At 31.9% G+C, this 27,863-nt stretch overlaps 2 protein-coding genes across 2 annotated transcripts in view; both read left to right on the top strand.

Moving 5' to 3' along the window:
* The window catches only part of nkd (NKD inhibitor of WNT signaling pathway naked cuticle), a 59,116-nt gene extending 56,164 nt beyond the window's left edge, over positions 1-2,952 (top strand). Inside the window, exons 4-5 of the mRNA XM_088235148.1 lie at positions 599-1,317; positions 1,829-2,952. Of these exons, the coding sequence (XP_088091274.1) occupies positions 599-1,317; positions 1,829-2,816 (1,707 nt within the window). The 3' untranslated portion in view covers positions 2,817-2,952. The remainder of the gene's footprint in view (positions 1-598; positions 1,318-1,828) is intronic.
* Positions 2,953-7,939: 4,987 nt separating this feature from the next.
* On the top strand, positions 7,940-22,902 carry LOC148284758 (ras GTPase-activating-like protein IQGAP1). The gene is made up of 13 exons (XM_088235160.1): positions 7,940-8,201; positions 8,287-8,534; positions 12,270-12,347; positions 13,370-13,514; positions 13,601-14,680; positions 15,012-15,841; positions 15,953-16,824; positions 16,917-17,142; positions 17,573-17,737; positions 18,482-18,661; positions 19,195-19,465; positions 20,101-20,494; positions 22,397-22,902. The coding sequence occupies exons 1-13, from the start codon at positions 8,162-8,164 to the stop codon at positions 22,758-22,760; spliced, it is 4,893 nt and encodes a 1,630-aa protein (XP_088091286.1). The 5' UTR covers positions 7,940-8,161; the 3' UTR covers positions 22,761-22,902.
* The last annotated feature ends 4,961 nt before the right edge of the window (positions 22,903-27,863 follow it).

Consider the following 27,863-nt stretch of genomic DNA (forward strand, 5'->3'; position numbering starts at 1 on the left):
AAATATATGGATAAAATGTGTCTCAACTACATTTTATGTAAATAACTTTTATTGCCAAGTACTATCAATAATTATGACTTGACTACCAAATGTTTTTAACCAATAAAAATAAGGAAATTCAGTCCTACGGGAAATTGGATGCAAATAATGTTTTCTTGCGTGTGGTAAAAATTAGAGCATTAAATTGAAGGACGAAGTTTCTTGAAAAAGTATGAAATTAAAAGGAAAAATAAACGAACTACTTTGAACGACGTCACTAGTTCATATGACTTAACCAATTATAAGAGAGCTGTGAAAGATTTCCGGTTTACTTACTATCAACGGACCAAACGGCAGAACTGAACATGAATAAGCGGAAGAGAACCTCTGATGTCACATGCAGAGTAATTTCAATAATATAAAACTTAAAAAATCATAGCGCTGATAAAACGCTACATAATTTATTAAACAAGTAAACTGTTAGCTTAGTTTAATAGTCTGTTAACAAATAAAAATAATAATGCAAATGTTTAATTTCATAAAAAAATTATCATTTTATTTCGAAGGTTAAAAAATTCTCACATATTTTTTTATTAATTATGCAATCTTTTCTTTGCAGGATATAGCTGGAATAGTGTCGACAATTTATGAATCAGTTGGAAAAACAGTCACTGTCCCGCACTACGGATCCAAAACCATCCAAGTTAGACTCACAGTATCACCAGATCAGAGAAGAACGGTAGAAGAGAGTGCGGAGAAGACAGGAAGGGTTGAGGGAATTAGTCCTCAGATAACTGATCCCAAAGTTCGCTTTAAAAGAGATCTAAGTGCCCACGTACGAGAAGGAAGACGTAAACCGCGACGGAAACGCATGGAAAGAACATCTCCACCATTGCCCACAACTCCACCAATTTGTGCCCTAGAAATAGACCCAATTGAACCCTTAGTTTCTAATGAAGAAGAGCGTCGCTCGCGATTATCAATCGACGATGATGTCTCCGATTGCTCGGAAAGATTGAGGACCCCCAAAGGTTATAAAAGAACTTTAAGACAGAGACAGTATCAAAAAAACAACCTTAGCCCCCGATATAGAAATCAACACAATAATCTCAGCCACCATAGGAACGACATTTGGAATTCGCAAAAAGAAAATTTGTTACCAGAAGGACAAGTGAGTGTATCCAGTCCAGAGCAGGCTGGAGGAATGTCCGGAGAAGGAAGTGGAGGTAGAATTAAAACCAGTGACAAGAAGCGGTCGGGCAGTTTGCAAAGACGAGAACTGCTTGAAATAATCCAGGCTAACATGGAAAAAAATCATCTCAGTTTTCAAACTTCGAGGTAATGATTCACCTTTACCGCCATTTAATATAATAATAGTGTATTATATTTCAATGATTTTGTAAAATATGTTATATTATTTTTTATCATACTTAATATAACAAAATGTAAATTTGTTAAGATTAACAAATTTCAACAGGGATGGAAAATATTTTAGAAAAGGAATAGGAAGTCTAGGCATTTACAGATCTTATGACCTGTCATTGTCTGGTTTAAGCCATTTTACACACTGTGTAACATTCACCATTTTGCATGTTTAAACATTCACATTTCTTCCATTCTTCCATCTGTTCCACTGTTGTAATTTGTTAATCTTAATAACTACCAGGAGGGGAAATCCAGTATTTTGTCTACAAACATTTGGACAAACTCAAAATATTGTAAATTCACTATTATTTTCATATGACATGCATGTTATATTATCTTTTTGCATATTTTGTGATTTTTGCTGTTTTATTTAAATTTATGACATTGTACCTGGTCAATTAATGAATTGTTTTAATTTTTACAGAAAACATTATCCTGATCAGCGTGGAATTAACAGTCTGGAAAGTGAAAGTGTCAACAGCAAACAACGACAACGAAACCGTTCTAATACCTTCACGGGAAAAACTATGGAGCCGATTAATCATCCAGTCTTCTCTGATCAACCAAACAATGGATATCTAGATTTAGCTAATACTAACATTGATTCACACAAAGAATCTAACTTATGCCGATATGATAGCTTTCTTCATGCTGTTATATGCTCATCTTCTCAGCATGCTAAAACAGGAGTCCATTCGAAAGGCCAACCGACAACAGTAACTGTACAACAGAAACCTTGGAAGAGCCATCACAGATCACGTTCTCACGACTTAGACCAAGGACCCTTCCGGTATACATTACTGGAACCTTACGAATGTGTCATTCCAGATACACCGGTAGAAATCGTAAAACCCAACACTACAAGTACTGACACAAGAGCCAAATCATTTGATTATGTTAAGGAACAAGAAATTGTGCACAGGGTAAATGTTTCCACCGATGCAAAGAACAAACCTAATCGATCCGAATCAAAATCAAAATCACACGACTTTGAACAAAATATTGAAGCTCTTCGAAAAACTAACATAAATAGAAAAGCCACAGTCCATAACCACGCTTGTTCACCTCATCATTTAAAACATCAGAATAGGGAGAAATACCATGCTAGAGCGATGGCTCAAGTTGAAAAGTGGTTAGAAAACGACAATAATACCAGGCTTATGAAGAACGCAAAAAAGAAGTGGTCTGAAAACGAAACCAAAATTCAAGAAAAGGTAGATAATTTAACAGCTAACATAGATATAAATGATTCCGTGGAATGGAGAGGGTTACTTCGTAGTTCTGAAGCGGAAGGGGAAGGGGCCGATAGTGCAGGAACTTCTCTGGTCCACCGATATGTTCACGAACATATTCACCATCATTATCATCATTTCGAAGATAAAATACCTGCCACAAATGCTGTAGTAGTATAAGTTGTTTTATAAATGTTTAAGGCCAACTCTTATTTATAATTACACCTATAGCCATGACAATTCAGTGATCACCATATTTAAAGACAATTTGTTTTTAAGATATACTTAAGACAATTTTTTTCATTGACTGATTTAGTAAATAGATTTTAGTTTTTAATTTATTAACTGCCTGATAGTACTTAATAATTATTGAAGATCAGTTTTATTATTTAATATTATTTATATGTATTAGGTTCGATCGAGTGAACCGATATAAAACTTTCAAATGTTAAATTTGTAAATAATGATTATTTGTATTGATTGTGTATTTATGCCACTACAGTATTCCAAATGATGTGGAGAAGAATTCTCAATGAATTAAACTACCTCTTTTTTAAAATTATATTTAATCATTCAGTTTTATTGTATATATATGTATTTTATTGTATACATGACGTCTGATGGTATTAGATAAAATCTTGTTTTTGGGTTCTTTTATCCAACTGAAAATTATATAAGCCCCATTAAAAGTAATGAAATTCAAAGAGAATCTTAAAATAGATTAATTATTATAAAATATATTGATATTTGTAAATTATTTTATGTATAAACAACTGAAATAGTGTTTAAATATTTATTGCTCTAATAAACCATAATCTAAATAACGAAATCTATCATTTTTTCCAACATGCTACCTTTTTAAAGCTATTACTTTGATGTTATTATATCACTCATGCATAGAATGACTATATTCTTAATTATATGCACTCATGTATACATACATCTAACATTAATCCCAAACATTTCATATCAACTTTTTGAAGGAATTACAAACATATTTACATATATAAAGTTGTGTATGTATTTAGATTATCAGAACTTAATAATTTTTCAATTAATTTTTATTTTTTTGCTATGCAATAACATACTTGAGAGATACAAAATATAATAAATATTTATCATCATCATTCCCTTTCCGCACCTAATGGTGTATAGGGCACTGCATTGGTGCACCAATCGCAGCGTATCTTGATCATTTTTTGTTACCTGAAGGTAAGATGATCAGTCTTACGCTACAAGTGCCAGTTCAGAGACTATGAAATATTCTAGTGTGAAAACACCCTTTTAAATCAATATTTCATATCAACCATGTCGGGAATCGAACCCGCGACCTCTTGCACGAGGCGGACATATATATTATTATCTTTATTAATTTATGAAACAATTTTCACAAGATAAAACATTTCAGATTCAGGTTTAATCAATCAAATTCAGGACCTCAAAAGGATGGTGGGCGAACACCAACCATTACTGTATGAAATGGATGTAATAATCTCAATTCGTTTTCCTTTCTCAGGATTTTTACCTCAGAGTAGACATTGCATCTAAAACACTAGTCAAGGATACTGGTTCTCTTGTACACACATAACTGTATTCTTCATTCCGCCAAGACACTGGGTTCGATTCCCAGCAAGGCTGACATTAAATATTTGATTAAAAGGGTGATTTTCAGTAAAATATTTCTGTAGTAGATCTAAAAACTAATATTGTTGCCGTCTTGTATCAAATTATCATGATGCACTGCATATACATTGCCAATACAGTGCCATATGAAATGATGATTGTGATTTATTATCAGGGCCCTGATTACAATGGGAAGTTAACAGTTATCTTCGACTGTCTATTAAGAAAAACTGAGAATTTTGTACAAAAATGAAAATGAAGAAAAAAAATTATGCCTATTCTGCTTTTCATACAGAAAACTTAATTTTACTTTGTAGATAAAATTGAAGATAAATTATAACTTCCCATTGTAATCGGGGCCCCGGTTAGTATTTATATTGATTAGGAAAGATTGATAATAATTTTGTTGAGATTGCAATTTGCCTTTTAAAGGTTTCTTTTAGCAAAAACTACTTTGTGAAGCCTGTTTGTTTTTTTTTCTCTTCATTTTTGAGTGTCACTGCACTCCTAAAATGCCATTGATGACAATCTGGAGGTAATTGTTAATTAACTGTAAGTATTCTGCAGAGCTTACAATATTTTTTTTACTTTATGAAGGCCTTTTACCAAAAAAGGTTGATGATGGGTAACTCTGAATATCCCTGAAACTTCTAATTAATATTAAAACAAAGTTGTTTTATTTATTTTATTATAATGAATAACCACAAATTAAGTGCTTCAAATATAAACTTTATAATATTAATCTCGTCTGTGGCATAAAAATAAAGTGTTTTATTTATTTTATACTAAAAAATTTATTCCACTAATTGGTGAAACAACAGATAACATAATTATTTAAATAAATGTTTAGATAAATTCACATACAATTAAAGTTTAATAATGCATGTCTTAAATCAATAGAATAATCATCAGCATTCCCTTTTCGCACCTAATGGTGCATGGGCCACTGCATTGGTACACCAATCGCAGCGTATCTTGATCATTTTTTGTTACAAGAAGATATAATATGATTATAAGTAATGAGATGATCAGTCTTACACTTCAAGTGTCAGTCCTGGGGATTATGAAATACTTTTAGTGTAAAAATACCTTTTTAAAGCTTTTCGCGCTCAGCCTCCGTACTGGCTGGGCGTGAATTATAGTTTCTCTCTCCAATCGTAGCTTAAAATTCGAAATTAAATTGTAAACTCTTAAACAAACACAGCGTTAGTGTTTATAAGTGGTCGGTGTGTAAACAAAAAGTGGAAAAAGAAGACTATTCATTTTAAAGCGTAATTTTGCGCTTTTTTCTTACTAAAATATGTGACAAGTAGTGAATAACAGAAACTTTCAAACAACGGTGCGCCTACTTTAAAATCATAAAAAAGTACATGAACCCATTAAAATCGTTTAAGAATGTATTAATTTGTGATGCGAATGTACCAAGATTTGACTATCTAGAATACTACCTCCCACGATAAATTACAACAGTGCTACCAAAAGTGAACTTATTGATAAATACTCAATAGATTTAAAATATTCTTTCCAATATGCTCGTACATACAAAATGATATTTAAATCCTCAAACCACTCTCATGCACACGTTTGTCTAATAATAATGTAAAAAAATAAATAAAATTGAGCAGGAATTTCATTCTCATTATAAAACGAAATAATACAGACTAAAATGGATACAAAGTCGTTGGAACAATAAACTTCTTTCCCCCCTTCGGCAACTACACGTGGACCGGATCATCTTCTTTAGAATTTAGCAAAAACATGTGTTTGCACATGTGCGATACTGCAACAGTGACTAGTGACTACCGAACATCTACGAGGACTACCCTTCAGATATTTTTATCTGTTATGTCATCCATAGTGTTGAAGTGCTTTATCTGTTTAGTTTTTTATTGTTTACTTTTTAGCGCGAACACCTTACAAATTTACTATTATGCTCAATGTTTGTTTTTGTAAATTTATTGATAATTTTAAGTTGCCAGAATTTCACTCGTCCATGCACTTTGTAGCTGTCAGAAGATTAGTAATCTAGCTTCAATAGGTAAATGTTATCAACTATCAAATATACAAATTTAGTTAATGAGGTCTAGAATTCCAACCGTCCATGCGCTCAGTAGCTGCAAGACTTGTTGTTATCTAACTTCTATTTTTATAAATTTGTTTGTTATATATTTTTTTTGAATCTCTTAACTTTATTGTCAAATAAAAAATAAAAAAATGTAAATAGGGGCTAGATTTCTTATTGTCTATGTGCTCTGTAGCTGCAAGACGTGCTGTAATCTAGCTCCTGTGTATCATAATTGGAGACGAGGAACAAGAATCCCAACCGTCCATGCGCTCTGTAGCTGCAAGACGTGGTGGGATATTTATTTATTGTACAGCGCCCTTGAGGTGATTTTCACAAAAACGGCGCTATATGAATTATCCAAATATATATATATATAAATAAATATTTCTGGTCAACCATGTCGGGAATTGAACGTGAGACCTCTTGCGTGGTAGGCAAACGCGTTGACCACTATACCATGAGGCCGAAATTACGATTAGATAATAGAAATCATTCAAATTCTAAATTTTTAAGAGAAAAAAGTACCACACAAGTAACATTCAAAGGTATATATATGTATATGTATAAAAAAATTATAAAAATGATGAATGAAAATCGATTTTACCTTTCTTAATGTCTCATAGTGCAGTGATTAGCACGATCAGCATCCAATGGGTCTTGAGTTCGAATCCACGATAGGGTCAATGTGATTTTTTTATGTTTTTCAAATAAACATTTAATTCGACCATCATTGTTCCTCCGTGTAATGCAATATGAAGAAAGCAATTAAATGGTTCATCAGTTTAGTGTCTTATGAATCAGTACCTATATATATATATATATATATATATATATACTAGTTTAGTAAAAATATATTTAATAAAATGAGTTAAAATAGTTTTGAGAAGCAAATATGGAAGTCTATGCCGATCCTTAATGATAATTTCAGTGGTGAGTATTTAAGTTCTGCCCCTTGTGGTCTAATGGTCAAGATACACTGAGATGGGTGTATCAATGCAGTGCTCTATTCACCATTAGATGCGGGAAAGGAATTGATAAACAATTTTGTAATACAATGTTTTTCTCATTCTTTTGTTAAAATATTAAAATATTTCGTCTTTTTAATACGAATTTTAATGGGAAGTTCAGTGCTATGGGAAATAGGATAGAAAAATTATACCATTAAATTGTAAAATGAAGTTTTTTGAAAATAAACATCAATTTTTTTTTCTAATTTGGGTTAGTTAACTAAGGGTAATGGTAATGGTAAGGTAATGAAAATACCTTTGTAACATTTCAGCAAAAAATGTTTTTGTGAACTGATAGAAAAATGGACATAAAATTATCTCATTCTCCTTGATTAAACGTAAAATAAAAATCCAACTACGTCCTAATTAATAAGAAATATAATTATTTATTCGTGGCTATAATTTTACAATACGGATGAGAACTATTTATTTTATTTACGGTACAGAGTAAAAATATTTAAAAATCTGTTTTATTTGTCTCGAAATTGACGTATTAAATGGGAGGGTAGGCACTGTAGTATTTTGGTGCTGGTATTCATTTTTAAGTTAGATGGCAACACTTGCCACAGCTGTTTTCCATGTACGAACCAATCAGAAATGTTTGAGTTAATTGTTGTTTAAGTTCTGTCGTTGTTCTTTGTTTTGAATTGAAAGCGTGCGTAGAGAACGGTTATGGGGTTTCAGATTAAGGTTTCAGACGATTTTTAAGTTTCTGATTGGTTTAATTTGTAATTCTTGAGTGCATTAAAAAAAATTGTAATGATTTATTCGTACATACGATAGTTATTAGATTTGCAACAATTTTTATGTGTTGCATGAGTTGTTAAAAAATGGATATCGACAGTCTTATTAGAAAATTTGACAACAAAGGTGCGTGATTGACATAGTTTTTAAAATGTATTTTCTTGTTTTTTGTTAGTGGTAAATTCTGTTACTAAATTTGGAGTTTCCTTAGATGACCAGCGAAGAACGGCTGAGGAGATGGACGAAGTACGCCACAAAACATTGGCATACGAATATTTATGTCATCTTGAAGAAGCTAGAATTTGGCTTGAAGCATGTTTGAAAGAGAAATTGCCACAGACTACGGCTCTGGAAGAAAACCTCCGCAATGGAGTATATCTTGCGAAACTTGGTCATTTCATTTCCCCTGAAATATTGCCGTTAAGTAAAATCTACGATTATGAACAGAAGCGCTATATGGTGAGTGTTTTATTATTGCAAATAATATTGACTAGATTCTAGATTTACACTGTTGAGAATCTTTTTACAGTAGAATTTCGTTCATCCAAACTCCAGTCATCCGAATCGTTATCAGGAAATATTTTAAAAAAAGGATGCCATAATAACAGATAAAAAACGGGTCAACGAGTTTCTTCCTCAAAACTTTTAGGATAAACAGAGATTTCCATAGAACATTAGAAATAAAGATATGCTAGTTGTGCCCACTACTAGACTGCAAAAACATAATAATTATTTTGCCTCAAACTGCATGCAATTCTACAACAAGGTACCCCTTGAAATTTGGGCTGTGCTAACAATTTTTTTTTTTAAATTGTCAATCACCCGCCGTTTGGAAAGAGCTACTATTGAGTCGAAGAATATTTGCAGGACTAGACAGTTTGGCATTAGATTCATGTTTATTGATTTTAGTTAGTTGATTGAAATTTATTTGTTTGTTATGTTTAATTTACTAATTTTTGGATTATGTTATAGTTATCATTTTTTGACTTTTATAAGAGATTCGGTGAATCCTATGGAAAGAATAATATAATCATAATCGTTGTTAAAAAAAAAAACAATTAACTTTGCTAGACATGAGGTTTAATTAACTTTTTAATGTGATTCCAAGTCACTGTGTTATTTAAAAAGCTATCGCAAGAGGCTAAATTAGCAGTTCATGTCTATCGCAAGAGGCTAAATTAGCAGTTCATGTCTGTCACAAGAGGCTAAATTAGCAGTTCATAATGGAGTTCTGGTACCAACCCTAATGTATGGAAGCGAAGCATGGAGTTGGAAAAAAAGGGACAAAAGTAGACTGAATGCTGTTGAAATGCGATCCCTCAGGCGAATGTGCGGAAAAACAATGTATGATAGGTGCCCTAATGTCGAAATTAGAGCAGAATGCAAGGCTGAGTTAAGCATTATCGACAAAATTAAGAAAGGTCTTTTGCGATGGTTCGGTCATGTGGAGCGAATGAATGATGAAAGAACGGCTAAAAAGATTTATGATGCGAATGTGTCTGGTTGTAGAAGTCGAGGAAGGCCGAGAAAGACATGGCATGATCAAGTACAACAAATTCTTGAAAGTGGTCATGTGAAAAGTCGGAATAATCGACGTGCGTGCATGAGAAGATGTATGAATGTGAAGGAAGCAAAGGAAGTGTGCCAGGACAGAGTGGTGTGGCGTTCTATCCTCTCTGCCTACCCCTCTGGGGAAATGGCGTGATGGTTAGTTAGTTAGTTATAAAAAAGTTATCTTACACTAAATTTTGCATTTTATTTTAAAACATTGCCCTTATTTAACAGTTGTGTTACTTAATAAGGCGCTTGAACTATTATGTTATGTGACCCTTATTTCTGTTGACATAGTGAATTCTTTTAGCCATTAATAATATATATTAAAAAAGGGTTTGTGTGGAGTTGTGCCATCCAAAAATAATGCAGCTGATATTACGTTTTTATTCCACTTGAACTTTTTTCTGCTTGTAATGGTTAGTGTGTTGGTCTACAATTAGTATTTAAAACATAAGATTATCAATCGTGTTTTTAATTTAATAATGATTTAATCTATAATATATTATAAAAATAATTTGAAATAGATAAGATCATTAAGGATGAATTTCGAATACCCCTCATTCCTATCTGCACTGATTTCTGTATAAATGTTTTTATTTTATTTTTTAAACATACACCGTATCGAATATATTATTACAGTGTAGAAATCAGTTGCTGGTTAGTCAAACATTTACAGAATTAAGTTCCATGTTTTAATTTTTTTTTTAAATAAAATATCAGATTTAATAATTTCTTCAAACCAAAATGAAGTACAGTCAAACTCGGTTATAACGATCACGGAAATAGCGAGATCTCGGATGTAACGAGCAAACATTAGTTGACATTTTAGTTCATGGTTTTCTCCATACAATTATTCACTGTTATAACGGGCTACTTCTAGGACATACCAAACAAAAATATTGTAAAAAATTACACACAAAATCTTCAATTGTTAAAAACATAATTCTCGAAATAAAAACCTAAGTGATAAAATCCAAACGGTCGGCTAACGTAAAGGAAAAATACCGCCGGGTGTTGGGATCGGATTATATTTATGATAGCTATGTAAGTGTCTAAGTACCTAATTGGATTTTTCGCCGACAATATTGAAAAATGAACACACATGGTTTTTAAAAAAATTAAAAAATTAACAATTAAAAAAATCCAAGCTTTGTGAACTTGGTAAGTGTCGTTTCGGCACATTGCTACAATTTACAGCTGCTTTTGTAGTTTATGAATGACATGCTTATTTTGGGGGTTTTTATAGGGTTTTTTAGATTTTTTAATGTTCTATGCTTATTTCAATAAACATTACAAGTGGGTGATGTCAAATGAGTTCTAGACCATATCAGTTAAAACTTAACCCCTGAATTATAAACATGTCTACTAACAAGAGGAAGTGTCTCGATTCGTGAAAAAGTGGCAATTATTCGTGAAATCGAATGTGATGTAAAAAATGTGGAATTGTGTACAAAGTTTTCTCTATCTTCATCCACAGTATCAACATTGTGGAAAAATAAGGATATTTATTTGTCTGCATTTGAAAAGAATATCACGGACACAAAAAAATTTAGAAAGTGCAATTGTACTAATGTCGATGACACATTGCTCCAATGGTTTTGTATCCGAAGAAACGCAGGATTTTCCATCAATGGACCATATTTACTTAGTGACAATGTGCAATAGCGATTGTATAAAAAAAACATTTCTCTGGTATAACGAGTAACGCTTATAACGAGCAAATTCAATCGGTCCCATCTTTCTCGTAATAACCAAGTTCGACTGTATTACTATTTATAAGTGATAATTGTGTTTAAACGTTTCTTCATAATTATACCTGACCATTACAAATACAATGTACATAATAATTGCAAATTTTCAATGGGTTTTTCCCTTATTTTGAAATTAGTGAAATCATGCAGCTCAATAGAAAAAGGTTAGCCATGCTTAGCAGCTAATTGAATAGGGTTTAATTAATGTCTCCAATGACCCTTATACCTAGAATTCCATATGACTTATTTTGAATGACTGAGTAATTTGTATTATAGTAACATAATTTTAGAATTCCAAAATTTTGTATTTTTACATCTAGGTATCAACCATGCGCGATCCATCCATACATTGGATGGAACCAATGCTTCCCTAAAAATTTGACCTCTAAACAATCAGTATCTATTTTTTTTAATTAAGAAAATCAGCTATAAGTTAGTTTTTAAATAACTACAAGAAATATTTTGTTATTAGTTTGTTGTTTTAATCGTAGCGATCTGAGATGGGTTTGATGTTCATTTATTAAGAACTTCTAAAAAATTGCGACAACCCCACACATACAACCTTCCGACTGCGCAGTTATGCGCGGACTGGTATAAAATACTGTTATGACAGTGTTCGCCATTTCATGTAATATTTTTTATTTATTTTGACCTTTACTATTTTTACCATAATTAATGATATTACCTAATGTAATCAATCCGAAAATGTGAGGATATTGTAACTGTTATATGACTTATTACGGTTACGATATCCTCCCAGGCCGGCACTCAGACTTCTACATCGCAAAAAGGGACAATGCATTGGTCCTTTGATTAGGTGACTTTGCAATTAGAAGTTAATTAATAAAATAATAATATTTAATAAGTAATTTATATTTATGTATTTCAGATTGCTGGGTTACAATTTCGCCATACCGACAACATCAACCATTGGCTAAAAGTATTAAAAACAACAGAGCTTCCATTGGTAATCAAATATAATTTTAGAGACTATAATGTATTATTTGCCTATTTCTACAAAAAAAGTCACACCGTAAGGGTAGGCAGAGAGGATAGAACACCATATCGCTATGTCTCTGCATACAAACTTCGCTTCCTCTAAATTGAACGTAGTTATGCCGAAAGCAGCCAGTCCACAATTTTGGAAAAATTAGATATTGGTTTTATCGGGTGCAGTAAGGTCAATTCTGCGTTCTGCTAAAAACAGCTAAGCCAATTTCACACAAAAAACTAGTAATCACCTCTGAAAACGGTGTCGATCACAAAAACAGCATTTCTCAATTTACAAAAAAAACAACCAACAGCACTAGAACTGGTCAAATACATAATTAGGTTTTTGTTTTAAATATAAAATAAATGTATTAATTTTTTATCATTTGTCTAAGTCAAAAACATTCTAACTGTTGTGTAGATTTGATTATTCACTCATTCATAAAGGTGCTATTATCTCAGTTTCACTTTTCTATCGCTGGTTGCTTTCTGCATAACTACGTTCAATTCATACATCTTCGACATGTCTACCTTCAAGTATATGTTGGATTTGATCATGCCATGACTTTTTCAGTCTTCCTTGTTTTCGGCATCCATCAACATTCACATTGAAAATCTTTCCAGCCATTATTTCGCCATCCATTTACCCCACACGTCCAAATCAATGCAGAACTCCTTTCTTGATGTGGTCAGGAATGCTTATCTCAAACTTTGCATAATGCACGGATCTCGACTTCATACATGGTTTTACCACACATTCGCCTGAGAGATCTCATTTTAACTTCATTCAGCCTACTTTCACCATTGTATTTCTATTTCCGTGCTTCGCTTCCATAAGGCACTATATCGGCACCATTTGTTACATTCATATCTAGAGTTTTAAATTGATTATTTATGAGGACAAATAATGTTTATTGAGTTTCTTTTTTAATTGGTTTATGCCTTGTATTTTTTTTAAATTCTTGTGGAAGGGTTATATTAAAATGTTTCCTATTTCAGACATTTCACCCTGAAACAACCGATGTGTATGATAGAAAAAATATGCCCCGTGTAATATATTGTATTCACGCTTTGAGCACTCATTTGTTTAAAGTTGGTCGAGCTCCATTAATCCAAGATCTATACGGAAAGGCAACATTTACAGGTTTGTTTCATTTCAAAATCTTTAATAATGATTCTTTTTACCTATCTTAAATTAATAAATTACTAAGTCTTTTTAAAAAATTATAGACGAAGAAATTGACACGATGAGTAAGGAACTACGCAAGTATGGAATAACAATGCCCGCTTTCCAAAAGATCGCTGGACTACTTTCCTCTAACTTGGAAGGAGACCTCGCAGCTCTCCATGCCGCTGTTTTCAATGTGAATCAAGTGATTGATTCCCAAGAGACTATCTTATCCTCATTGTTGAACCCTGCTGTAAAGTTGAAGTATGTGCTACGGGATCTAGTTTCTGACTATCAGGCTATATTGCAAAATGCAAAAAGAACAAAAGTCCAAAATACTCTCAACCGTTCGATGAATGACAGCTATGTTCCGGATGTTTACGACGAACTTCTTACTCAAGCAGAAATTCAAGGTTACATAATTTCTGTTAATTGTGTCTACACTATTAGAAAAGCCGTAGAAGCTTCTATGGAGAAAAATGAAAAGACTCTCTATTACCAACTCAATTCAGAATGGCTCCAATTGAAATATTTAAAACATGAAAATATCGATTTGTATATGGAGCATATGAAATCTCTCTACACGATCAGCGCTGAAGTTTTCATGGATAATGTGGGCGAGTTAACTAAAACCTTACAAGAGATAATAAATAAAGGAAACGCTAAAGCTGAAACTCGTTCAAATATCGACATTGCAGTAAAAAGTGTTAATAGAGCTTTAGATGACAATACTTTGAAAGAACTATATTTCAATCTAATGAATCTTAGAAATTACAGTAGCGTTTATATAGACGAGTTTTCTTTGCCGCTCCTATATGAGGAGATGAAATTAGATAAAATGGAATTGGGAAAAGATCTAACGTTCCAAGACATTCTTAACAGTACTCAGGTACTCACTTCTATTGCCAATATCAGTAAGGCTGTTGATCAGTGCAGTTTCGAAGAATTGTGGGAAGCTTTGGTGAATAGCAAACTGCCCATCGAGGGCCTTCATGAGGAGTTGTACATGTCTTACTGCCAAACTATCATACTAGCACGCCAAGCCAAGATACATGCCAACTTGTCCTGTTCTATACTTACCCTCTCTGATATCCAGGACTGTATAGATGAAGTCAACTTGAATGAAGATGACACAAAAGAATGTAAGAAACTTCATATTTTATGACTTTGCCTAGGTACAGAGAAAAAAAACAGTATCGAGCTTATGAAATTGTTTTCTTTTCAACGTATCAATAAATTTCACCACCTGCTGATTCTTTTTGGTTAGCTAAAAGAAAGAATTGTCATGTTGCATGAATAATAATGCCTATTAAAATAATGATAACAAACCACACACTCTAAAATACTATATCATTATGTATGTACTTAAATTTACATACACATGTATTTTTTAGATTTGGAAATGATCTTGTCATAAATAAAATTCAATAATTATCTAATTAAAAAAATATTTGATTTGCTTGTTTGTTTTAGTGATTAATACATTAAATGATGTAAATGATGCCGTCAGGAAAGATGATACTCGCAAGTTGATGTGCGCTTTGAACAATAAAAAGTTAAAGATAACCCATTTATTACTGGAGGAAAATTCAATCCTTTGTTTGCGAAACTTAAAAGTGACAATGAAAAAGAAATGTGACGGAGAACTTTGGTTAGACGATATACAAAACACAATCTCAGATATTGCGGAGGAAACTAATGAAGTACTTTCTGTTTGTAATGTATTGACTAAAGTTAACTTGTCCATTCTACAAATTAACGCCGAGAGTCTTGCGTCAGCTTTAGAGGCGGCTGATATTGAAATTGTGGGGTACATCGATGTGTACAGAAGTTTATTCGAAGATTTCCTCGCATATTTTGAAAATAAAAACAGTAGAAATCAGTGCCCTTGGGTTGTCCATCATACCAAATCTGGGAAAACTGTTTATGTAAACATCGAGACTAATTCTTACTCTTGGGATACCCCCAAAGACTTTCAACCGAACTCTCGATATTTGTCAATGAAAGACATCCAAACACTGATTCAGAAATCCAATAAAAATAACATTGAAAGCATAAAACGCAAGAGACTAGAAAACATTATTAAGTTACAAGCTTATATTCGAGGGTTCTTGATAAGATCTCAATTGATCAACAGAAGAAATTTTCTTCTCAGCAAGATTTCTGAGATTATAAAAATTCAAGCGTGGTGGAGAGCTCTTCCTATTAGGAGGCGATATAAAATAATTCTCCACGAAAAGAAAACTAAGCGTAAATCAATAAAAAATAAACCCCAAGATTTAAATGCATATTATAATTCACAGGTATTTTGTATTTTCTTACATTAGCTTTACGTAACTAGTGGGTTGCCATGATACCTCAAAATGATTTTTCTTAATGCATTACAAGAGTTGATAATACGCTTTTCATTTCAGGAAAAATACATTGTTCGAATTCAAGCACTTTGGAGAGGAAGATGTGCAAGAAGAGCATTTCTTTCCTTATTTCACCAAAAGTGTCCACCATTTAAAGTAGTGAAACACTTTGTTCCATTGCTGGACTTTTCCACTGAAGATTATGAAAAAGAAATCCTGTTGCAAACTATGCGAGCTGAAGCTGTACAAGCTATACGCAGAAACCAACAACTTTCCAAGCAGTTGGATGAACTTGATCTTCAAATTGGACTTCTCGTTCAAAACAGAATTTCTTTACAGGATGTAGTTGCTCACAGAACCAAGCTTAACGATCTAGTAAAGAGGAACAATGCAACTTTACACAGCGCCAATTTTGCCTCGAATGATTCCAAAACAGGAACAGTCAAGTGCACTTTATCCTCTAGTACTAGGGGCCTGAAATCTCTTACCAGGGAAAGTAGACAGTTGCTGGATGGATATCAACATTTATTTTATTTGCTGCAAACAAATCCCATTTACCTATCTAAATTACTATTTTGTTTAACTCAAAGTAGAACAAATCAGTTCCTTCAGAACGTGATTCTAACACTTTATAACTTTGGCTCGAATGCGAGAGACGAGTACCTTCTGCTGAAACTGTTCAGGAGTAACTTGGAAGAAGAAATATTATCTAGATTCAGTAGACCCCTCGATGTTATAACGGGGAATCTCATTGTATTGAAAATGGCGGTAAACCACGCTAGACAATCGAGTGGATTGGGAAGTTTAAGGAATATATTAGGACCACTTGTTGAAAGGATTGTCAATGACAAGGGTTTAAGTATTGAAACCAGCCCTGTTGAAATTTACAAGACATGGCGCAATCGCATGGAATCACAAACGGGGCAAATCTCGTAAGTTTATTTTTTTATATATGTTGTAAAGTACATAGTGCGTTGCCATTAAAAAACTTTGTTCAAAAATGTACCTATATATCTGTTTTTAGAATTCTTCCCCACACGGTGACACAAGAGCAGGCCCTTTCACACCACGAAGTGAAGGAAAAGTTACAGCAAGGATTGCAAACTCTTAAAACCACTGTTATGTTGTTTCTCGACCGCATTACGGAATGTAAAGACATGCTTCCATTTTCCATCTTGTATATGGCGAGAGTATTACATAATACCTTAGTGAATAAGTTTTCTAAAGCTCCCGAAAAAGATATTCTTAAGGTACTTAATTAGACATTTGTTATAGAAATTCAAAAGTTTTGCTTTTGCATCCAGGCATGTTGTTTATGAACTTTTTGAGTTTCCTATGTATGTGCCTATATATTTTTATTATTGCAGTGCCAACAGCATGCTAAATATATTTTTAAATACAATATTCAGTATATTATATATGTAAAAACATAATGAATGACTTATCAAGTTAATTTTTGCTGTGGTTAATTTTAGCATTTTTAAAAATGTGTGTGGTAGAAACTCAGTCTTTTGTTATCTAAATTTAAAATTTAATAATTATCTGCCGTTCAAAACAAAGTGTAACTTGCAATTATTTTATTAAAACTATGCTTAAAACTATATCTAAAACTCTATCTATCTAAAACTATGCCTTATAGATTTGTAAAACATAAGCTACATGCCTATAAATATTTTCCAGGTTATCGGCCACTTGGTTTATTACCAGTTTATCAACGCCGCTATAGTAGCTCCAGATGCGTTTGATATAATAACTTTACCACATGATAAAGCACTCTCAAATGACCAGCGCCGCAATCTTGCTTCAGTCGCTAAGCTCTTACACTTTTCTGCACTGAAAAAAGGGGTACGTAAAATTGTATTTACTTTTGATTTTTTTTTTAAATTGCAATCACCCCTTAAATTGATAAAAATCCAGATGAATGAAAATGTAACTTATATTATTCATCAAGTGTTTTTCTGTAAATGCATCGTATTGAATTGGATGGTCAACGAGGCAATTGGTATTATTTACTGATATATTTTTGCTATGAATGGGATAAATTGCTATACTTTGGCTGGAGACTATTGCTTGGCAATTAATAAGGCCATTAATCCTCTCACTCCAGGCCTATGGTCAGTGCATAATAAACATTACGAATGGATGATGTCAGACTAGTTAAAAACTAACCCTCGGATTATAAACATGTCTACTAGCAAGAGGAAGTGCTTAAATTTATTTCAACAGAGAGAGAAAACATTTTTGAGAAGGGAATATGAAAGTCTAGGCATTTACAGGGTTTATGACCTGTCATTGGCTGGTTTAAGTGGCCACTTTACACACTGTGTAATATTCACTATTCTGCCCATGTTTGAACATCCACACTTCCTCAACTCTTCCATCTGTTTACTTTTGTGAAGTAAAAGAGCTGAAACCTTTATCACGTGGGTGAGATTCATCCGGCTGAACCAAATCACAAAAATCGTCCAAAAACAAATACCGAAACGTTTGTTGTTTATATGATCTATTCAACTGCCTCTTTAAATATGATGCATTCAAATATAAACACTCCGTGTGGAAGTTAAATTATAAACTTGAAAAACATTTCAGTTTGGAGAAGAATCGGCACATTTGGAATGTCTAAATGAGTTCATTATCGAGTGCCACGAGAAAATGAAGAACTTCTTCCGTCGATGTTGCCAAGGACCATCATTAGAAGAGCACTTTTCTGTCGATGAGTATTCTGAAGCCACTCTTCTATATAAACCAGTCATATACATCAGTGTTCAGGTATACTTACATAATATGTATATATATTCTATATACATAATATTTTCTCTATGAGAAAAGCCTTGCAATTGTCGCCCTTTTTTATTAGTTTGGAATTTTTAAAGGAATACCTATACTATTTATTGTTTATATTAACAGCGTTTGGCCTGAGGACTCGACAAGTTTTACAGGAGAGTAAAAATATATTTAATATTTGATCCTTATATTATTTTTAATGTAAGAAAATTATCAAGAAAAAAAATCTTCTACAAATTGGTTTAACTATGTCATTTTTTATGTAATCTTAACATTTATTCTGATATATGTTATAAAATGCTGAACGCCAAAAGCATTTTTAACCATAATACTTAATTATATTATGAAGCCTGAAAAGTGTAATTTAATTGGATATTATAATACCATTTTTAATAATTAAAACCCCAATATTATTAAAATTACGCTTTTGCGGATTCATGATTTTGGCATTGATCTGACAGTATTACATAATATTTGGATATGTATAATCAAATTAAAATTGTGATTCTTTTCTTCAGGAAATTTGCGACACTCACAGTTTGCTGGTGGAATATGAAGATGTGATAGCCCCGGAAGTAAATGACAGGCTCCATGAGTTGTTGGATGCCCTGGGACCAACTGACCCTGGAGAGATCATGCCTCTAGCAACCCTCACTCCTCTCACTAACACAGAAGTGTGCCTGACCCTGGTAGACAAATTTCAACTACCCTCTGATGACATGACGGATATTAATAAACTATTTATTAAGACAAAGGAATTGTGTGTTTCTGTGTTGCCATTTTTGAATGGTAAACTTTTTTTTTTTTACTTAAATATACAATTTTTTTTGTAAAATATTGAATGCATGTCACAAATTTAAGGACATTTGTCTTTGGTTTTGTTTTTGGTATTATAATATTTACAGCTGTTTTTATCAACTATTTTTACTAAAATGTTCAAACAAAGCGAAAATGGTTAATGTTACACAGTGTGTAAAGTGGCCACTTAAACTAGCCAATGACAGGTCATAAGCCCTGTAAATGCCTGGCAATAGGAAATTTTCACCGCCTGAATAATATTTTGATCCATGGGCTGCATGAGTGGAGTATAGTTTGGAGGAAGAAATATAACTATTATTTGTTCATCATCGCTTGGGCTGGAGCATTATGGAGTATAAACCTTTTGGAAGCAGCTTTAGCTATTTCATTCCCTCGTCTTCCAGCCGATGCTATGGTATGGATTACTGGAGGTTTAGTTTATAGTGGTCTCTGATTACAGAGGCTATACTGTAGTTGTATAGCAAAACATGTTTGGACATGAACATATTTGATTGACTATTGCTGTCCATCTAAGTTCAATAATTTACATCATTCTCTACTTTCATTCTCTATTCTGACACGGGACTGTATAATTTCAATTCACTCGACTTTTTTTTCCTCTACAGGTGATCATCTGTTAGAAGCTTTATGTATCGGAACAACAAAACACCAACAGGACCAATACAAGACGTACATCGAACAAAAACTTTATTCCGGAATGATCAAGCCCAATGAGAAGATGACGCTTAGGGAACACATATCTCAACTGAGGAAATATCTGAATACCCTCGAGGATGAAGGCTACGTTACTAGGGAAGATGGTTACCAGAGTATAGTTACAGCCATCGCTCTAGACCTCTGTAACAAGGGCAAGTATAGGCGCGGACAGATCAATGCTCTGCAAATGATGAAAAAAACCAAACAGTGCCTCGATCAAAAGACGAAATACTACGAAGAGCAGTGTGATTTCTATAACCAATACATCAATAAATGCTTGGAAAACTTAAACGCAGGGAAGAGGTAAATACATACAGACTATGTTTCATCTGCATGTATTTTTATCTCGTGTTAAATCGGGACATATTCATAAGGCATGCCATTTAACAAATAAAAATATATGTTAAAATTCATTAAATCCTAAATAACATAATGCACTGAACCTTTTTTTTTATATGTTCCACATAATACCGTGTAACAAGAAGTATACTAGAAATAGAACAATGCTGCATAGGTTTCCTTGTTAAAAAATCAATTTGGGATTTTGGAAAAAGAAATTGTTTACTATTGTATCTTAATTTTTTTCTTAAATATAAACATGAAATCAAAATACTCTTAAAAATTGTTAACAAAGATTATTCACTATACTCCAAGTAAGTAAAAGAGCTATGAAGGACATTCAAATAACGAATAGTATAATTATATTACTATCGCACATTGTTAATTTTTTTTCAATTTCATTTTTAGACTGTATATTTGAAAACCGCGTAAAATGAGGTTCCAGTATATGTACTTATTAGGCTTCCTTTTACCCAAATCCACCCTCCCATATTTTTCTTAAATACTAAAACATTACATAAATGATCAGATATACTGCATTTAGTGTATCATTGCAGTGCCCTATGCATCAATAAATGTGAAAAAGGAATGATGATGAAGTGTTATCATTTGGTCAGTGGATAAAAAACACAATTGGCTACAATATGACTACAATACTTTTACAGGAGAAAGATTTTAGTAGATTTTTGGCCAGTATAAATCTTATTATAGAGCAATTTTTGAAAAAGTTGGAACACTTATTCATTTTTATATCTTTTTTCATATCATCATCATCATTTCGTTTCCACATCTAATGGTGCATAAGACACTGCATTAGTACACCAATTGCAGCGTATCATGATCATTTTTTTTTGTTGCATGAAGATGATCAGTCTTACGCTTCAGGTACCAGTCGAGGGACTATGAAATATTCTAGTGTAAAAACACCCTTTTAAATAAATATTTCATATCAACCATGTCGGGAATCGAACCCGAGACCTCTAGCATGGTAGGCAGACGTGCAAACCATTACACCACGAGGCCGACAAAAAACAAAATGTTTTGGAGGTTTTGTAAAAATGCACATTCAATATTATCTTTGAATAGTATGAATGAATGACATACATTTTACATTGAGGTTGATTTTTTAAAATATTGTATGTGTAACATATGACAATTATTTGATACTCACAAACAATGTATATAATCATACGAAGCACTAACGATTATATACATTGTTATTCTGTTTATTAAAACAAATATGAAATATTAGTACTAAAATCAAACTAATAAAATATCATTAACTGGTTCCTTACATAGAGCATTTGCCTGTTTTTCATACAAATATTTTAGTAGTGGAGATTCAGTTTCTAAGGCTAAATGAGATTTTTTGTGTTCTAATTAGCTTAATTCTTTTGTTTTTTGCATAAGCAAAATTAATTTTGAAAAAATGTAAATAATGCTATTTAAAAATAAAAAACAATGCACGCGGTGGACATCCCTCTAGTCCGAACAACACAATCATAACTCATACTTACGCCTTTTTTGATAATCTCTTTCGACCCGCAAAAATTATCATAAGTGTTCGAGGAAACGGCAATACTAATTTCATGACAAAAACATAACAATTTTTTTTTTTTTCATTTTCTCGGAACTAAATATGTAGTTGAAATTCATCAAAAACTCTAAATCGACCATTCATGGGTTACAGTATTATTCATAGGAAGGGTCAAAACATCATTAACTGAAAATATTTTATTTTTTGTTTGAATTATTTTCATCCAATGAGAAGCCAATGTATTGGCTGTGCTACTATTTTTTTCAAAAGCATTAATAAATACTTACTTACATTTAAAAAAATTGAAATCCATTGTTTTATATTTTCAGAGTGATACATTCGTTGGATCGAAAAGGGGGGAAATTGCCCGGCAAGGTAAAATCCAAATTGTCTGTCAAGTACTCAGCCCAAAAACTATTTGAGAAGGGTATATTAATGGAGATTGATGGTCTCAGCGTATCCCAATTCAAAAATGTACTATTTGAAATAACGCCTACAGATCACAATGGTATATTCAATGTAAAAGGAAAGTTTCTGGGAGTGGAAGTGGAGAAAATTGAGTTAGATGTACAACATTTGTTGCAATTACAATATGATGGTTGCAGCATTATCAACCTTTTTGGAAAAGCGAAAATTAATGTAAATTTGCTACTGTTTTTATTGAACAGCAAATTTTATGGCAAAACCAAATAAACAAAAAAAAATCCATTTGCAAAATTACAGTAAGCTGATTAGTTTTAACGTTCATAATTTAATTTGAACAACGTCGCTTTCTTCTTTTCAGTCAATCGGGTATCATATCTGATTTACATTCATCTTCTAATTTTCAATATGTTATCAGCTACATCAGATGTATAGTTGTTATTTTTAGATACCCATTATAAATCATTTTCTTCATTAAATCTGCAGTAAGTAATTATTTTATAATATGATTTAATTTTTTTTTTTAAATCATTCCGAGAACGGTAGGAAAATGTAAATTCTACCAGGCAAACCATAATTCAAGTATTTTCCTATGTATTTCGGTTTAAACCATGTTTCTTTTTAAATACCAAATTATTTTCTATGTAACTATACAAAAATTGATACCAAATATTTTTTACATTATTTGTATATCTAAATTTTTATTTTTGGATTCCTCAATTTTGAATGGTTCCCGTTTTCTTATTAATTTTAGTTAGTTAGAGTTATTTAATAATTAGTTTAATTCATTTGAGTAATTTATTAATTATATTTGTGTTTTTTATTGACAATACTAGATGGGATTCCACTGTCTATGATACGTTTAATATTACTTTAAGTAATTATATAAAATCTATCTTTTATTTTTTCCATTATTTTTACCAAAACCAAATTATTATTGTACTAATTATGCTTATGATACAAATAATATGTACAAGGTTCTTAATCTAACCTCATGAATCATGACACAGAAGTTCCTTTTATTACTTTTAACAATTTAATCATAACTATTTTAATAATTATAATCACATTGAAATCGTTTTTATACAATTACCACAGTACGGCTTTTTTGTCAATATTGTTTAATAATAAAAAAAAACACACCAACTGCTTTTAAAAGCGGTAACTGTATTAACTTATTTACATTTTAATTAATAATTTATTAAAGTATTTTTCTTTAGAGATTTTTTTGTATTATGTATGTTAACCATTTTACAATTAGTTTTAAATGATGAAACCTTTTATCTAGATGTAATGATACTAACTATTCTTAGATATATATTTTTAATTTTCTTTATCAAACTGTATTATTTTTAAAATGGACATATTTTTCAATCAGTTATTCAACTAGTCTATAAAAATCACATCAAACTTAAATTTGAAGAGAAAATCTTAAAACAAATAAACATCAGAATTTTCCCAGTAAAATATACAGTAGAACTTGGTTATAACGATCCCGGAAATAGTGAGATCTCGGATGTAACAAGGAAACATTCGACATTTTAGTTTACGGTTTTCTCCATACATTTATTCACTTTTATAACGAGCTACTTCACGGACATACCGAACAAAAATATTGCCTACAGTCGAGTAAAATGTCTTCAATTGTTAAAGAACATAATTTTTCAAATAAATATCCGGATTTATAAAATCTAAACTGGTGGCTAACTTATGACGAATGCCGCTTTATGACACTATGTAAGTGTCTAAGTACCTAATTGGTGCTTTCGCCGGCATTAAAAAAATATCACACACATGGTTGGAATTGCGTATAAAAAATCCAGTAAGTACCGGCTCTGCACCACATTACAATTTACAACTTCTTTTGTAGTTTATGAATGACATTCTTTTTTCGGGGGTTTTTACAACGCTTTTCAGTTTTTAAAAATGTTTTATTGTCAATGCATAATACACAATACGAGTGAGTGATGTCAGATCAGTCAAAAACTAACCCTTGAATTATAAAAATGTCTACTAACAAAAGGAAGCGTCTCTCGATTCGTGAAAAAGTTGGTATTTATTTTTGAAATAAAATGTGGCATGAAAAATCTTGAGGTGTGTAAAACATCTTGTCCACAGTGTAAATTTTGTGAAAAAGTGAGAATGTTCGTTTAGCTACATTTTATATTTAGAAAGTAGTACTTATGTTTGTAAGCATTTATTATAATTTTCAATAATAGTTTTATATTTTTAATTTTTTTTATGAACAATACGTATATTTATTTGTTTACTTAGTGACAATACGCAATGGCGATTGGATTTAAAAAAACCTTTTTCTGGTATAACGAGTAATGCTTATAACAAGCAAATTCAGTTGGTCCCATCTTCCTCGTAATAACCAAGTTTGACTGTATATTGTTTTATTTGTATGTAATTTTGTTTTCTTAATATTATTTCGCTTCAAAAGAGCTTTTAAAATAGCTTTGATATGTTATTGTTTTTGATATGAGCCCCGACTCAACACGGATTTTCTAGTGTCGGGGCAAGTTCACAGGCACGGGTCATTCCTGATTGTGTTCTATAAATTGTGTCTCTGTCCCCAATAAATGTGTTAAAAATGTTTAAACATATCATATTAATGAAAACAGATCCCCTTATTTAATGACACATTACAGAATTTACACGTATACCCGCTTTCGCTTGTTTTTTGTGGACATGAGCACACACGTCATCTCCTTAATGTATGTTTTCTCATATCTGTGGTCTTTCTGGAGGATCTTGTTTTGAAGATTTTTTTCGAATGCCAATTACTTCACAGAATTTGCGTTTCCCGCAACCCGCTGTTATTCAGGAACTAAGACACGTTTTTTCATCTCTCATGCTCTAGCAATAGTATGCAAAAGACATGTTTAATCGGTTTCCACAAACATCATATTTTTTTTTTTTAATTCTCTGAGATTCAAATCTCAACACCGAACTACACGGTAGGATTGTTAATGTTAACTCATTTCGAAATTACGCTTCTGTTTATGCCCTTTTTATAGTAGGTACATAAATATATTAACTTTTTTACCTTTACTAATCTGGTAATGCAAAAGAGATGAAGAGACTTTATTTCAACTTATAGTTGAGATAAACTTTTATTAATCTCAACCATAAGTTGTATAAAAAATATATACTCATATATAAACAAACAAACAAACCAACCGTCACGCCGTTTCTCCATAGGGGTAGGCAGAGAGGATAGAATGCCACATCACTTTGTCTTTGCATACAGATCTTGCTTCCTCTACATCCATACATCTTCTTATGCACGCATGCCGATTATTTCTACTCTTGACATGTCCATCTTCAAGTATTTGATTGTGTATTTGAAGTTGGTTGAGCCATGTATTTCTTGGTCTTCCTCGTTTTCTGCATCCATCAACATTATCGTAGATCCTTCTAGCCGTTCTTTCCCTATCCATTTGCTCTACATGTCTAAACTAACGCAGCACTCCTTTCTTGATTCTGTCTAAAATGCATGCAATGCAACTCATATTATAAGTAATATAATATGAGTATATATTATTACATATTCGGTTGTTTTTCTGTTAACAGCAATTTTACTATCGTCATTGTGCTGGCAATATCTGTTGTGTACCATTTTAATAATAATGCTCAAGAGATTAATAAAACCATGTATGTACCTTTTGGTGACGATTTTTTTTAACATTTTTTTTTATTTATCAAAAATGAGAATTACGTTATTTTATTTTGAAAAAATATTTCAATTTATTTTGTCGAAACAAAATTGTAAAATATTAATGAGAAATTAAAAATTCTTTAAAAAGAAAGTTCTAACAGATATTTCCGGCTCAACGACGTTATGCTAGGTATAACATGTACTATAATTACATTACGTAATTTTAAATCATTAAAGATAGTATTTTTTGTATAGCCTTTGTAGCAAATCTTACTAGCATTGTGTTTTCAATCTAAAACAATCCTTTTTTTGTAAAACAATATTATAAATAATAAAATTAAACATTTTGTACATAACATGTTTTTTTTTATTCAGATTGTAAATCTTTAGGTACAAATATTTATTGATTTGATCAGCACCCTTTTTCTATGCTGGTATATTAATTTGTAAGTCATTTTCATCAATATGGAAACTGAAAGTGATTAGTCAGTAATAACGAAATATATAATCAAACCCCCTCAACGTGCCATTCCACGCTGGAGGTGGATCATTATAACAATTTTTGTTTTGTCTGTGGCTGTTCTGAATAAGGATTTGGAGCTACAGTGGAATCACTCTTTAGTTTTCCTACACTTCTTTTAACCTTTCCTTGCAATATGATACAGACTATGTCGTATTTCTCTTCCGGCATAAAATTTCCAAAGTACTCTAGGATTCTTTGCTTATTTGTATTTAATATGTATCTTTCTTTTTTACTTCTTAGTTGAGAACTCTTTTTGTCCAAAGAACCATTTTACAAAGTTTTATTGGGTAAATAGATGAGCTAATAGTGTAATATTATTTTAATGAGTAAATTAATACATTGTTGTGTCTCTTCATTTATCAGCTTGTTGATTATACTATTAGGACGTCTGAAAAGCAAAGTTTAAAATAATAGATACAACAGTAGGGATTAATAAGTGTTAACTTTTGAATGTATCATTATTACATTGGGTTTATTTTTTAACATGTTCGTGGACACTTTTCTCCTATGAGATCCTATGATCCACTTGTGTACTAATATCATAACTTTCTTTTTATTTTAATATTTCACTTCCTACTGGGCTTTAGTTGATGATTTGAAGTTAATATTTTTAGACTAACATACTGGGACACTTGTTGCAGACTGTTTTTTATAAGGACTCAATATCTCCTATCGTATAATTACTTCAGTTTCACTACCGATGTCTTGGATTGGCAGCTATAGCCACCATTCCCTAAATGAGAGACACAATTTTGATGGCTATAGCCAGCATAACATATTTATTTTTAGTAAACAATTTGTCCTTCAGAGGTGCTATTCTGAACCACTCTCGTTGCACGAGAAAAGTTTTTTTACATACAAAATACACGAGATAATACAGCGACGAGAACGTTTGGAATACCAGCCCAGGACTATTTTCCTTGTGTCCAAATTTTTGTAGACAAGAACTGGATTTTACCTCCTACGATAAATAGTCACTGACAAGACATTCAGAAAACCTGAATATGTCTCGATTTTTTTTTCTCTGCAATTTTTTTTTCTCTTGTAATAAGTATGAATCAATGTAAATGACCTCTCTAACGGTAAAATCCAGTACTTACTCAAAATATTATTTAATAAACCAACTGGTCCATGAAGAAGTATAAAATGAAGAACTTCAGCCCTTCGGGAAATTGGAAATTGGACA

Source organism: Micrasema longulum, unplaced genomic scaffold (assembly GCF_059751315.1).
Source record: "Micrasema longulum isolate JH-2025_06_02 unplaced genomic scaffold, ASM5975131v1 h1tg000092l, whole genome shotgun sequence".
Classification (NCBI taxonomy): domain Eukaryota; kingdom Metazoa; phylum Arthropoda; class Insecta; order Trichoptera; family Brachycentridae; genus Micrasema; species Micrasema longulum.

What these genes read in the sequence shown, in the direction of transcription:
- LOC148284758 (XM_088235160.1), top strand. Translation starts at nt 8,162, where the DNA reads ATGGATATCGACAGTCTTATTAGAAAATTTGACAACAAAG. An exon ending in CCGAAAAAGATATTCTTAAG is followed by an intron (nt 17,143 to 17,572) that starts GTACTTAATTAG and finishes AATATTTTCCAG; the next exon opens with GTTATCGGCCACTTGGTTTA. An exon ending in TGTGTTGCCATTTTTGAATG is followed by an intron (nt 19,466 to 20,100) that starts GTAAACTTTTTT and finishes TTTCCTCTACAG; the next exon opens with GTGATCATCTGTTAGAAGCT.